Source organism: Eurypyga helias, unplaced genomic scaffold (genome assembly GCF_000690775.1).
Source record: "Eurypyga helias isolate BGI_N326 unplaced genomic scaffold, ASM69077v1 scaffold22954, whole genome shotgun sequence".
Lineage (NCBI taxonomy): Eukaryota > Metazoa > Chordata > Aves > Eurypygiformes > Eurypygidae > Eurypyga > Eurypyga helias.
The window spans coordinates 15732-29482 of NW_010247128.1; the positions used below are offsets into that span (position 1 = coordinate 15732).

The 13751-nt window shown below is 38.3% G+C and overlaps 1 protein-coding gene across 1 annotated transcript in view; it reads right to left on the bottom strand.

Annotated features, from left to right (window-relative positions):
• METAP1 (methionyl aminopeptidase 1) overlaps nt 1-13175 on the bottom strand; it is a gene marked incomplete at its 5' end in the record, with an annotated part of 13858 nt that extends 683 nt beyond the window's left edge. The window contains 8 exons of the mRNA XM_010150646.1: nt 1119-1262; nt 3867-3998; nt 5869-6007; nt 7350-7433; nt 8121-8212; nt 9404-9464; nt 10778-10890; nt 13124-13175. Of these exons, the coding sequence (XP_010148948.1) occupies nt 1119-1262; nt 3867-3998; nt 5869-6007; nt 7350-7433; nt 8121-8212; nt 9404-9464; nt 10778-10890; nt 13124-13175 (817 nt within the window). The remainder of the gene's footprint in view (nt 1-1118; nt 1263-3866; nt 3999-5868; nt 6008-7349; nt 7434-8120; nt 8213-9403; nt 9465-10777; nt 10891-13123) is intronic.
• Nucleotides 13176-13751: the final 576 nt, after the last annotated feature.

Below are 13751 nucleotides of genomic sequence, written 5' to 3' on the forward strand. Positions count from 1 at the left end.
TAAAGTCAGAAAAGCCCTTCAGAGATGACCTGCTCACCTGTCCAACTGTAATTCTACATTAAGATTTCCCTCAGTTCCTTCCTTCCCCCCCTCCTCCAACACTAACATTTACTCAAGAAGCTTAAAATTAATTGCAGTCTTTCTCTCCAGCTGAACTCCAGTTCTATAAGAACACAATAAAAGTAATACAGGAATTTCTGTATTACAGGAAAAAAGTAATTTTTAGAAAATCAATAAAAAGAAGCAGCATTTAAGATACTCAGAGAAGTCTTAAAACGTCTTAATTTGTTTCCACTGAACCATTAGCTCCAATAAATTGCCAAATTATGATAGCAGTTAAGTAATCCCATGATTCCATTTATGAAAGACACATTGCCCCCCCATCACTCTGGGTAATGGGGTCATAGTAGTGTCAGGGTGATAATGCTGTATTTGTGCTGCTAACGTTAAAAAGGCAGAGAATTTCAAGGCATCCAGGACAATAATACTGGAACTTTTCTGATGTTATATACACCAAAAATGTTTATGTGGATGCACATGAACTGAGGCACAGCCTCCAGGAGCATGGTTTGACCGAAGAAAGGCTTCAGCCCTGTTCCTCTGCCCTGCTTCATCTTGAAGCACAGTGCAGCTTAGATCCGACTCAGCCTGGCATGTGAGAGCTGGAACAAACCCCAGTATTGCACAGGAACCGCCAGCCCCAAGCTACTTTGCTGCTGTAGACAATTTGCATCAATTCTTATATGCAGATTCCCCATCCCCCAATCCAATTGTGTAAATTTATTAAATTGTCTAAATCACCTAGGTGCTTGAAAAATCTCAAGACACCCAGATGACACAACAACCAGAACAATTTTCTTTTACTTAAATGGTCTCGCTTCTATCTCCACCATCTGCTGGTATTTCTTGCTCTCAGCTCTTGTATTTAAGTTTCTGGTATTCTGCATCTGAACAAATTTTGCCCTTTATTCCCTGTAATTTTCATTATTTTGTTACATAATTTGAAGGCTTCTAAAATGAACTTTTTCCTTTTAAAAATCCATTCATAGTAAGCCAAAAATAAGCAGCAGATTTCCACTTCTGGTCTACAGGACAACCCAAAGAGAATGAATACTCACTAGCGTAATGTGGCACATTAGGAGCCGTATGGAAAAGTTTATGGATTCCATGCCCACAGTAGCTCCGGACCACTGAAAATCCATTTGCTTGAGCATGTTTCTGAATAATGTTTCCCAGTTCTCTGTACCGAACCCCAGGTTTTACTGCAAAATTAAAGAGATGCAGATGGAAATGTATAGAGTTTCTTTCAACGTAACAAAGTAACAAAGCACCAAACATCGTTCAGGCTAATACCTCTGTAGCACTCAGAGCTTATATGGTCATCTGTCCTAATATGCAACTTCCTATGGCCACTTAAGTATGTAAGTGATTGCAGTAACACAGGAGAGAGAGGAAACAGTCTCACACAGAAGAAAGAATGAGAGAGAAAGAAGAAAAAAGCCTTCTTCAGAAAAACACTACTTTCTTCTTTTCCTGGATATAAGTGCTCATATCTTAAAAGGATGTTGAAGTCTGAAATTAAAGCCAACAAAAGACTTCCAAAGTACTTGGTAACTTATACCCAGAGTTGCAGTGGGTCTTTCCATGTATGAAACTATATGTATGAACTGTATGTTAATATATACTTCTCTCTACTACTATGTGAAAAGCGCACGCAAATAAAGAAGAAAAATGATTATCCATGAAAGACCAGTAAGGGGGAGGAAAAAAAAAAAGCCAAAACGGGTATCTCCACTCTTAGACAAGATTTTTAGTGACAATGCTACAGCAAGTAAGAATGTTCATATACAGGTCTAACTTTTTTGACAATACTTTCAGGAAGCCTTAAAATTTAGAGTTTGAGACAGATAAAAAGGTGTGAAAAACTCACTTTGAGCACTTGGACAAGGGAGTAATAATACCATGAAAGCAACAATGCCTCATCCATCAGCAAATGAAGATGCATACTGAAAGCAACCTTCAGCCACAAAAAGAAAAAAAAAAAAAAAGCAAGCTATTTCAAGATCATTCACAACTCCCTAAATACATGCTTTTCCTTCGGGAGCCAGAGGTTGTGTGGTTATTTGGAGCCATCTTAACCAGAGGTCACATACACAGCTGAAACTTTACATGAAGCAAGCCATTCAGTTCAGTTGTCTGCTAATGTAAACAACTACAGCTCAAACCAGTAAGCTGAATTTACAAGAAATAACAAGAAATTTAGATTACTGGAATGCGCATGCTTTTCCCAAAATACAAAACAAGAGATGGGGGGAAGGAGAGGAAAAGTTGATCCGTTGGATTTGTGCTACATAGTTGTGAAGTAGCACCATCTCCTTCAGGCCTGACAATACCAAGCAACTCATCTCAGTGCAGCAGGAAGCTCTACCCTTCTCTCTCATACAACTTCCCTAATTAAGAGCACTGATGGTCCAAAGCCAGGAAATTAAGATGATTTAAACAGGGGAGAGGTGACCCTTTTTTAACAGCTGAGACACTCACTGTTGGAATTCCTACTAGCAGGGAATATCTAGAACCCATTAAAACCTGTTAGAGCATCCAAAAATTTGGTAAAGAAAAAGTTACACCAAGGATTTAGATCTCATTATAATGAGATAACACAAAGATGAATTTCTGTCATAGTGAAATTTCATAGTTTTTTTTCATCAAAGCCAGGATATAAGAGAGAAAAGACACCACACATAACATTTGCTATAAAAATGAAGTACAGGAGCAAAGATAATCATTATTCTGATTTAGCTCTGAAAAACAAAGTGGTCATTTCAGAAGAGTATTCTACTTAAAGAGGTAATCTATATTCTTCATAGCTCCACTCTGCAATATTTCCTTGATCACAGCAGAGATACACAAGACATTGTTCATATGGATTTTTGTCTTTTCAGCCTGGCTAGCTATCTCCAAATTATTAAGCAAAGGTTGGGTTTTATGTTTTTTTGGTTCCCCCCCCCCCATTTACTTGGATTAAAGGCAAGTTTAAAGCCTTCGTATATAGCACCTGGAACTTCAGTTTTTAGAGGCCATGAAGCGAGTAAATATTATTGGGGATTTTAAGGAGCTGCAGGGTACAAAAGATCAAGACAATACAAATACTCCAAGGGACTTGGGAGATTTTTGTTTTCTCCGTTTGTTGAAGAGAATTTAGTCTCTTCCTTTATGAATTAAGTTGAACTGACATCCTGTAGCTGCCTTTCCATCTCATTGTATAAGTCAGCGAAGCTGTCCTGAGTTACATCTAAGCAACGCAATTAAAGTCTTGTGGGTACTGAAGGATATGGATCTGTATTCTCTGGCACACTCCCACAGTTGAAAAATCAAGAGCTCATAATTAGCTTTTTGAAATAAGCACCAGGTTTGGCAGGGATGCAGAGATACATTCAAGTGTTCAAACAGTGTTTTACCTTATCGGTTCACTGTGTGACTCCATACAAATCATAAAAGTAGAAAGCCATACTTTGGTTCTCCAACACACACCTTTTTTTTTTCTTCACATTCTCTAAACTACTCAAATTAAGGATGTCTTAATTCATCTAACTAATAGTCCAAAAAGGCTGTTTCCATGTAAATATCATCATATGTGGATCAGCTCATCATCTTCCTTGTCAACCCACATTTCAAGTTGCAACTACCACCCACAGAACTGTGCCACTTGTAGAGTTCTTGTATTATACAACATACATCATCCGCTGGTGACACACACTAACACACTCTGCTCTACAACGGAAGTCACTCCCAAGTAATAGCACATATGAGCACTCGCATATGAGAACCAAAACCACAATGCTTCAGGCCCCAGCCAAACGGTTTACCTGCATCGATGGCTTGCATTAGGCACTCGTAAGTTGTTTGGACAAGTCTCCTCGCACCCTCATCGACTTCTCCAACATAAAATGTCTCATTCAGGTCTCCATGGTAGCCATTACGGTAGACAGTAATATCCACTGCAAAGAATTCCAGACATATTGTCATATTAGCACTGCATTTCTCATTTCTTGTCTCTTGATTTGCAAAAGGACAACACACACATGTAAAAATGTAGGATCGTAACTGTGAAGTTGCAAGTTTACTTTGGAAGAATTTCAGATATAAACTCTTCCAACACCATCAAATCTCTCATGCTTGTAAATTAATCCTATAGAATGTACAGTATAAGATAGTGTTTCACTGGTGAATGGTTTGATTTAAAAAAAAAAAAAAGGGAAGAGAAAGAAACCCCACAGCAACGCAGCACAGATACAGCAAGCTGATGACTGCTTTTCTAGCTAAAAACAGGAAAGAGAAGCTCTTGGCACCATGGTGATTTACCTGCTTCAAATATTTTCTTAGAGTTACTTCCAATCTTAATAGGGGGAGTTTAAAGGTATGTAATCATGTTTTAGCCCATGTTTTAACTTCAGTAATATCTATGCATGTTTAGAGTAGTAAGTCACACCTCTGCAAAAATTGTAAAGCCAAAACCCGTTGCTTCCAGACAAAAAGGTAGAATTCCTCAACATTAAATACACAGCAACTTTTCCAATAAGATTCCTGACTAAGAAAAAATACACCAAATTGACTTTAAACTTCCTGTTTTTTCTGTCAAATGAGAGAATCTAAACATTCAGTATCAGGCAAGCAGCAAGAATGAGAAGGGCATGCTTAAACAACTGAGGTTTCGAAGAACATAGGAGTTTAAAATTATCTTCCGGCAAAACTCTAACTTGTTTGCTTTGTGTATAAAGTTGGTTGTAAACAACAAGTGATTAACTCATTCTTGAAAAACAGCAGCATAAGTAGTTTTAATGAGAAAAAAAAAGATCCTTTTTAGGTTAACTCATTCCAAAAAGAGATATGCTTGTTTGCATTAAGAACATCCATACAAGCTGCTTTTTGCAAATAGTTCTTTTAGAAAACATGGTAACAGGCCCAACAGCTTAGACACAGTTCTCATCTATTCTAGCATCCTGTCCCTCATAGCAGACAAGTATAAAACTTAAAACCTGCCGTCATATGTGAACACATGCACAATATTGTAGATTTGTACATCAAGTTGACATCTTGAAAAGAGATCAGTTTTGATTAAGAATCTGCTCCCAGGGGACATCATCTTAGGTTATGCAGGGTATTTATTTACGGATAAGAGAAAAGCAAAGCAATGCAGTAAACAAAGGTGCAGATGTTTGTACAAACACGTTTCTTTCATTTTTACTGCCAAACCAAGAAGAAATGAATGAGAAAACAGAAAAATTGTCATGCAATTTACAGAGGTATCCCTCATCACCCAAGAAAGCCTAAGTACCTGGAGTAGTACCCTGAACAAAAAGTAGCTGGTGCTTTTAGGCTGGGAGGCACTCAAAAAAAGGGTGTGTTTTTTTAACATGTGCTTATACAATGCCTCACCATTAGGATCCTTTACAGTCATCATAATCATCAAGTCTGTAGCGAAATCTAAAGGATCTAGAGCCATGTAATTAAGAATCCACACAGAACTAATCCAATTGAATAATTCAATATACATTTTATTCACTATTTATGCAGTCCAGAACAACTGGAACCTAGCCCACAAGGGTCTACTCAGGCGCTATACTAATGCACAGACCAGGGCAGAAGAATTATAAAGCTCTTGAAGTGGACCAAACTTTTGAAATTATTTTATTAAAGAAGCTCATTAATTTAAATATGTGAAGAGCAGAAGTTAGTTAGTAAATTAGATCAAAAGCCTCTCAAGGAGCCACTCCAACCATGCTGCCTGCTAGTGAACCCTCACCTTACTGCATGGATCAACTGGATAGAGAGTAGAAATGCTGAAGGTTAAATTTTCACAGCACTTACCATTAACAATATCTCCTTCCTGCAGTGGCCTCCTGTCAGGAATTCCATGACAGATCACTTCATTCACTGATGTACAACACGACTTAGGGAAATTATAATAATTCAGAGGGGAAGGATAGCAATTCCTTGCAATGCAAGCCTAATTTAGAAAATACAATTTACGCTTTACATTAGTAAGTTTTGCCCAAAGAAATACGTACGCACAACAGCTTTACTGTAAGAGTTTGAAAAGAAGTGACTCTTGAAAATAAGGTTCTTTGGCCCTGCGGTATTTTGTTATATTTTGCATTTCTTACTGGGAAGAAAGTAAAGCCACTTTAATTTTGTTTCTACTCATTTGTATGTTCAACTACCAATGCTGAAATACTCAGGTTTAAAACAATTCATGGCAGTATTTATTCAGTTAAAAAACCAGCCATTTTCGAAGACTCTTTTTAAGCACCTGGTCTACCACTTTATGTATTTTTTTGCAAAACACACAAGCTGGCCAAAGTAACAATTAGCACCACGCTCTCACCCCTAACTTTAAAACCTTAAGCTCCTTCCTTTGGACTCACTCTAACCACATTTTGGGGATTTTTGCAAAATTGACACACATGTTCTATATACCCTTACGTATACATACCGCACTACGCAACATACTGAGCAATTCTGGAAAATAACACCGTGTTAACTTTTTTTATTTTCAAAATGAATACTGCTTGAAAATGGCAAAGTACCAGTATCGGTCAGGGATATCAACAATCCGCCATGCAATACTTCCCAAAACTTGCTGAGGAGGGATAATACCATTTAAACTATGTTCATATTAAGACATTATGCATAAGAAAAGAATTTAATGTTTAATGCAGTTCAACAGAAACCTCCGGACTAATCAAACCAGCAAAAAAAGAAAAAAAATTTACACAATTCAAGTATCTATGAATAGTTAAGCCAGGAAAATACTTGAATATGTATTTCAAATACTTCGCTGGATTGTGGCGTTAGTTTGTCTGACTGCATCAAACATCATCTTTCAAGTCTCTCTCAGGCTCCTCATGATTTTCATTCCCAGTCACAATTAATTAAATTTCTTCCTCTGTACGTCTTAACCAGTAACCCAGGGCACAAAAAGTCCATGGCCTATATATGACGTTCTTTATGTAATGGTGTCTGTGGAGTAAAAAAGGGTTTAGAAGAAAGTTACATGATGTTAACCAAGAAAACAGGTGAAGAAACTTAGAGGGAATCTGAAGCTGGAAATCGTGGAAGGAGCTGATACAGAGAGAGGCCCAGGAGCTCCTAACACATTCTGAATTTACCATTGTGCCATAATGTATTTTTAACATCTGCACTACCCACTATCTTCAAATCGGGGAATGGTTCAAAATACAGAGAAGGAGTTCATGCAACAACAAAGAAAACCACACAACAATCATCCAAAAATAAAGAGATAGAAGGAATCACTTATAAGCATCAAATGGACAATAAAATAACCTTACTAAATGGACAGTGTGATCAATTTCTTCAGTAGTCACACCTGCTTTCACCATCATGGCTGCAACATCCAATACTTCTCTAGCAAGCTGCAAATGAAACAAAAGTACTGATTTAAAGTAAAACCAGGACTACTCCCCCTAGAAGATTAGCAACCCACTTTCTACATCTCCACTGAGACTGCTAGGAGAGCTGAGTAGACTTGGGCTCTAGAAAGACTTCGAGACAAGGTTATATTACTATGCCACCTCTGAGAGAATTGAAAATACCCCTGTTAAGATTTGGACCACAATTTCCTTGAATACCATAAAATTAAATCAGACTACCTAAATACAATTCCAAGTTTGACTTTATGCACAAGGAAGGGATTACTACTGAACAGCTCTTTTTCAAAGGTTGTTAGGGACTGGGCTCTGTTTTGCTTTTTAGTTTTTACTTAGTAATAACTCTTGGAGAGGAAAAAGTTGTGTTCTCACTTATGCACTATAAAATATATTCTTAACAGCAACAACATTTCATCCACAGATTATCTCACTAGCAACAGTAAAGCCAGAAAACAGATAAAGGTCATCTTTCTGCTTGCAAAATAGTTAACTCTGAATTGGAAGTCACAAGGAGAGAAGACGCAAGAAAATAACAAATTTCCCAAACTGATTTTCAGTGCTCAAAAGTGGTTTCAAAGTTTGTACTTTCAAATGAGCTGTCACAACTGGTGAAATCACCATAGATTTTTAAAGAATAAAGGCACTTGATAACAAAAACCAAACCCCTCTTACCCTACACACTACTCGCATCCCTTCTATATCCTCAGATGAGAGTATTTTTATTTGAGAGGTTCCTTTTAAAGCCTGTTCTGATTCAGACATTCCTGAAAAGAAAAAAGGGAGAAAAGAAAAAAAAAAAATACCCCATGTTATACAGAGAAGTAATCGGTACGCACGCCCAATCAAGGAACTTTCGTTGGCTCAGCAATGGCAATAAAAGTGCATCTTTCTCACCACAGACACTAACGTAACACACCCACCAAGTCATAGCATTGTCATCACTATCGAGATTAATTTGAATTAATGACCTTTCCACAATATTGCAATGCCCACATGTGCTCAGGATGCCTATTCAATTACTGCATAAAACCATCACGTCCAACGAGTCAAAACATAACCTTAACATGGAAGTTATTTTAATTAATAAAAAAATATTTTTTCTTTTTTTTTCTGCTTTAGAGATAATAAATATTAATAGGTAATATTCTAAAGGAGTCATAAAGGATTATGTAAGCCTGTGAATACCTCTAGTTACACTACTGTGATAATCAGCCAATGAAAACACATAAATTCTTCCTACCAAATTCTGTGCAAGCTCAGTTTTGTATTTGAATGACCCCCTAAAAGACAGTATTTTGTATTGTTTGAAATCCTTACATTCTGTAAAGAATAACCAAAGAACAGCTGAAGTTTAAAAATAATTCTAACACTTTATAGCAGCTTTTTGGTGAAATGCAAAGCACCAATACCAATATAAAAAGGGGAAAATAACCAAACAAGCCAGGAAGCAAGTAATTTTGAAAGCATTCCCTCTGTGTCCAAAAATAGCTGGAACTTCTACATATTTTTCTTTTGGAGGATATTTACTGCAGTTTTGTTTGGCTTTGTTATAACACATTTTCGTTATGACAGTATCTGACAGATACTGATGTCGGTGAGAATGGCTTAGCAGAATTCACCTGTGACAGCCAACTTACTGCTGTCTGTTACGAAGTTAATCACAGGACTAGGACTTGCATGTTTTGGGTTGGTGGGGTTTTTTTTTCTTTTCTTTTCTTCCCTGAACACCTCTGAAATATAACACACTAAAAACTTTGGCCTTCAAAAAAATACTTGTAACCATAACTTACTGATTTTCAGAAATAAATGTAAGGGAAGAAGAGGAAGAGAGAAGAACAGATAAAAGAAGAGGTTCTCTTCTCCAGTATCTCCTTCATGTTTTAATGGCTTTTTCGATTAAAAGAAAAATAGAAAGCAAACTTAACATTCTATAACTCTAATTTGTGTCAAGTTACCTAGCGGGTGATCAGCATAATCTGGTCTCTGAATATAACTCGGCACAGGTCTCGTCGGCGTCTAAATAAATCACAGTCAAAGGTGGTTAGGTTGTAAGCATACTTACTACAGTCACAAAAACAGAGACTCATGCAGCAAAATCAAATACAATGAAATACGAGGAATTCCACTTAGAAAAAGCTGTGAAGTATGCAAATACTCCAAAACAGTTCCAGTTTTAATTTCTCAAAGATTCTCCCCTTACTCTTTATTGCTTTCATACTATACAGCCTCTAACAACCAACTTCACAGCTTTCTAAAAGTCAAACTTGTGCACGTCAAGTAAATTAAATTGGTTTGAAACGTATTATCCCCGTTACATTGTAGTGTTTATTCTGCTACTTTCCAGACTGCAAATGCAGTTGTTCTAAATACATTCTTCCTCTCTCTGGTTATTAGTGTCTATTAGCAAGATTGTTATTACTAATCATCACCCCAGTCATTAGTGCTTTTTATTACAGTTTCATTTGCATCAATACTACAGCCATCAGAAGACAAAAAAGCAAATGTTCAGCGATAAGACTGCTAAATTACTTGGCGGGTGACATATCCAAAACATCCCTTTCCCAGTGACACTCACAAACACACATGGGCTCAGGCTCTCTTAATCTATCCTCTGATGAGCATGTAACAGATGCAGAGGACTACAGAGAGCATGCCTCAGGGGCAGCATTTCTAGCACAGGCCAATCAGGAGAGACACATGCAAATAAAATAACATTATTCCTGTAAAAACTTTGGCTTAGTCCATGTACAAACTTGTACCAATTTAAGAATACAGCTATACGGAGGTCTTCTGAACCCACCTTTCCCAGCTGAAGATGTTTCTGACCAGAGTTACTTGACACCAGGCCAGTGCTCCAGATAACAAGCACGGCTGTTCCTGCAGCAGAGCTGTTCACCAGCTTACTCAGCAGGTTACTGAAAACCATTTACATAAAATGATGTGAAACCATTTCTTTAAACTCTAAATTAATTCACCTGAGTTTTTCTGAAACAGACTACTTCACTACTGGTGAGAACAGTAAAGAGCTAGAAGACATCATAGGAACTAGCAGCAGGTCTTCGCAAAACAAATGTCAAAATGTACCTGTAACTGATGCATGTCACCTCACGGACACGTCCTTCATTTTAAACATACCGAGAGATAGACCAAGGTAAATCAAAATGACCCCAATAAGGACACAGTCGTACATGCCCTTGCCATCAGGTTCAGCCTGTTTAAGAAGCTTTCCTCTCTCAGCTAAAATGTGGGAGGTAAACAGGTCAGGACTGGTCCATCAGTGGCCACAGAATGTAGCAGCGCTGGAAAACAAAGCGGCACCTATTGCTTACCAGAGGGTAGTGTGGCCTGAGTTTACCAGTATATCGATAACCAGACCAGGGATTTGTGTTAACGTCACCTTCCAGGGTCCAAGAAGAAACTTCACGTTTGGCTTTCTCATCTTCTGAAAAGATAAAAAAAGAAAAATTGCAGCAGCAAAATAAGCCCTACTAAGAACTGTGGGGCCCAGAAAGTGACTTAGAAGGCTCTAAGTCTAGATTTGACTCTTTCTGGCATTTTAGATACTGATAGTGTAAGTAGCAGTTATTATTTTGTATCGCCCTTAAGTTTCTCACATTCTGAATTCGCATCCTGCCAACTTTATTCAATAGCAAACCAGGGAATGTCAGGACAGCAGTACTGAATGCACAAGCAAAGTCTCGTAATTATTTAAGTTTTTCTTCATCTGTAGTTCTAAAACATAGTTCTGTGTTTGTTTTGATTCTTGGGGAAAAGCATACTTCTACAAACACTCATTATCCCTTCAATTAACGCTCCTGCACTGTAGATGAACGTTCCCTTTCTATGGTTCCTCTCAGCATTCAGTGACAGAAATGACCTGGTGTGGGAAGGAGAGTATCCAACTGTTAGTTTCAACGTAAGGAGCCTGCTACCCCTCCAGATCTGAAGCAAAGACTGCAGGTGCTGCCACTTCTGCATTTCAGGACAAGGCAGTGCGTGCACCTTACAACGTAGTCCCAATCTGCTGGAGGTTCCCAGCTCTCACAACCTTGTGAGATTCATGTCTGACGTGGTCCAGCAACTGTCTTCGTTCACAAATAACACTGTCCCAACAGGGCAGATGGAACGTGTTTACACAAAAGATTGAAGCGAGTAGATCATGAGCATTACCAAAAGGAAAAACACTTACTCGCAAAGAGGAGGCAAGGGTTAAGAAAAAGCATGGTACCATTAATCTTTAATTCATAACCTGATAATTTCAGTTTGTTTTCTCTTTTTGTATCTTACAAGAATGAATAAATGGCAAAAGGTCTGCCACAGCAAGATCTAAATGCGAGTTCCTCAGAGTCTCCTGGCTGACATCTGAGCCATCCACCCACATGACATTCAGTTTACAATGAACCACTGAGAAATAATTCAAAAACCCAAAGTTTTAATGAAGTAAGTTTGAATTCCCTTGAGATGCTTCAGTAGTTTGCTGCGTTGAGATCTTGAGGGCCGTCAGAACCAGGCCAACTCAGCTTGGGCTCAGCAGTTACCCAGGAAGCCAACAAGAACACAGATTTAGTGGAATCAAACAGATTTGCTGTTGGATACACATCGGCATTGGAAGACTGCACCAGAGGACTACTAGAACTACTAACAGGGACAGTTTCATATCCATGCAGGTACGAAGTAATAGGATACAGAATGCAAGTCTGAACTGTGAGACTCCTACAGTGGAAAGCCAGAAAGAAAGAAAACATTTGCAATTGTCTGTGCTGCTCCAACCCATTAACCATGCAACATTTATCACGGAAAAGGGAGTTTTACTGGGTTTCAGGAAAGGAGGAGGTAAATCACTTGAGGATCTGAATTTCTGCAGTGACACTTACTCTTTAGTCTCACCTCCCTTTTAAGCAGGGCTCGAGGAAGATGGGCAGGGGAATGGTGGGTAAGAAGCAAGGAGAGCAAAACAGTGGCCTGCTCTTTCTGTCTGGTTGGTTGGTTTTAAATTTGTGGATTATTTTTACTACTTGGGTAAGGGAGAATCTACCAGTTGACTAGTATTTCTGTGCAAGATCTACCAGCTATAACTAAGGCATACACTTACTCTTATTACCTTCAACTAAACTCAGCTAGCTATGATACAAAGCATTTCTCTTTCTCTTCCAAAGGGGCATACTCCAAGTGTACAGAACAGCTTCACTGACTGGCTCGCTTGCATTCCAGCAAGTGGTAATCACAATGACTTCACGAGAACCTTTCCCACATTAGACATCAAAATGCTGTAATAGAACAAGCCTGGCAATGCCTTATAATAATGGTTTATTATTCTCCTTGCCCTTTATTTCAGTATCCCACTTCCTCTGTTCATATACCTGGCAATGTAGCTCAAGGAATACTTCATACAAGTAGAAAAGGGAACAGAGAGAGATATCTATACCACTGTCTCCAAAATTTTACATAGATTTTTAGATTACCAAGAACTGGGCAAAATTTCAGATATACAGAATCCAGTGCCAGGTATCTTGGAAAAATCCTTGTCATTCTTAGACACAGAATCACTGAACAGTTGAGGTTGGACAAGACTTCTGGCTCAATCCCCTGCTCAAGCAGGGCCACATAGAGCTGGCTGCACAGGACAAAACAAATTCAAAAGAATATTAAAATGGATTAAAAAGAGATGTACTTACTTGCTTTCTTGTGTAATAGCTTGTGAGTGGCCCAGCTTCCCTTAAAGCATTCCTAGAATTGCAAATATTTATGTTTTAAAGTAGCATTATCATGGACAGACACGCCATCCCCACAAAACACAGAAGCAACTGTACTTTAAAAGAAAACTAGAAGACTGATTTTATTAATCCCTGTAGCAACATGCAGTAAATGGTACTGTAACTGCTAGTCTTAACAACAGAAAATTCTACATCCAACAGCTTATGAGCCAGAATAGACAGAAAGCTAGGTAAACAGACGCACCCATCACAGTGAAATACACTGATCTAACTACTAAACGCTGTCCCCTTATCATTTTAATGAGTAACTAAATGCCATGGTTGCCCTGGATTGGCTGAAACAGAGTCTCTCCATACTAGACCTTACAGCACTGCAGTAATCGTCCTCCCTTGGCTCCTACAGGAAGCCACCTCCTCCTGCTAATTGCATCCTTTCTGCCTCCTTCCCCAGCATAGGAACAGAGGCCAACCAGCACGATCACGGGGGAAAAAACGAAGGAGATTAAAGGGGGAGAAGTCAGGGCTACTGAATGGAAATGAAAAAAAATTAGAGAAAGTTGAAATGGAAATAAAGAAAAGAGTGACTGTG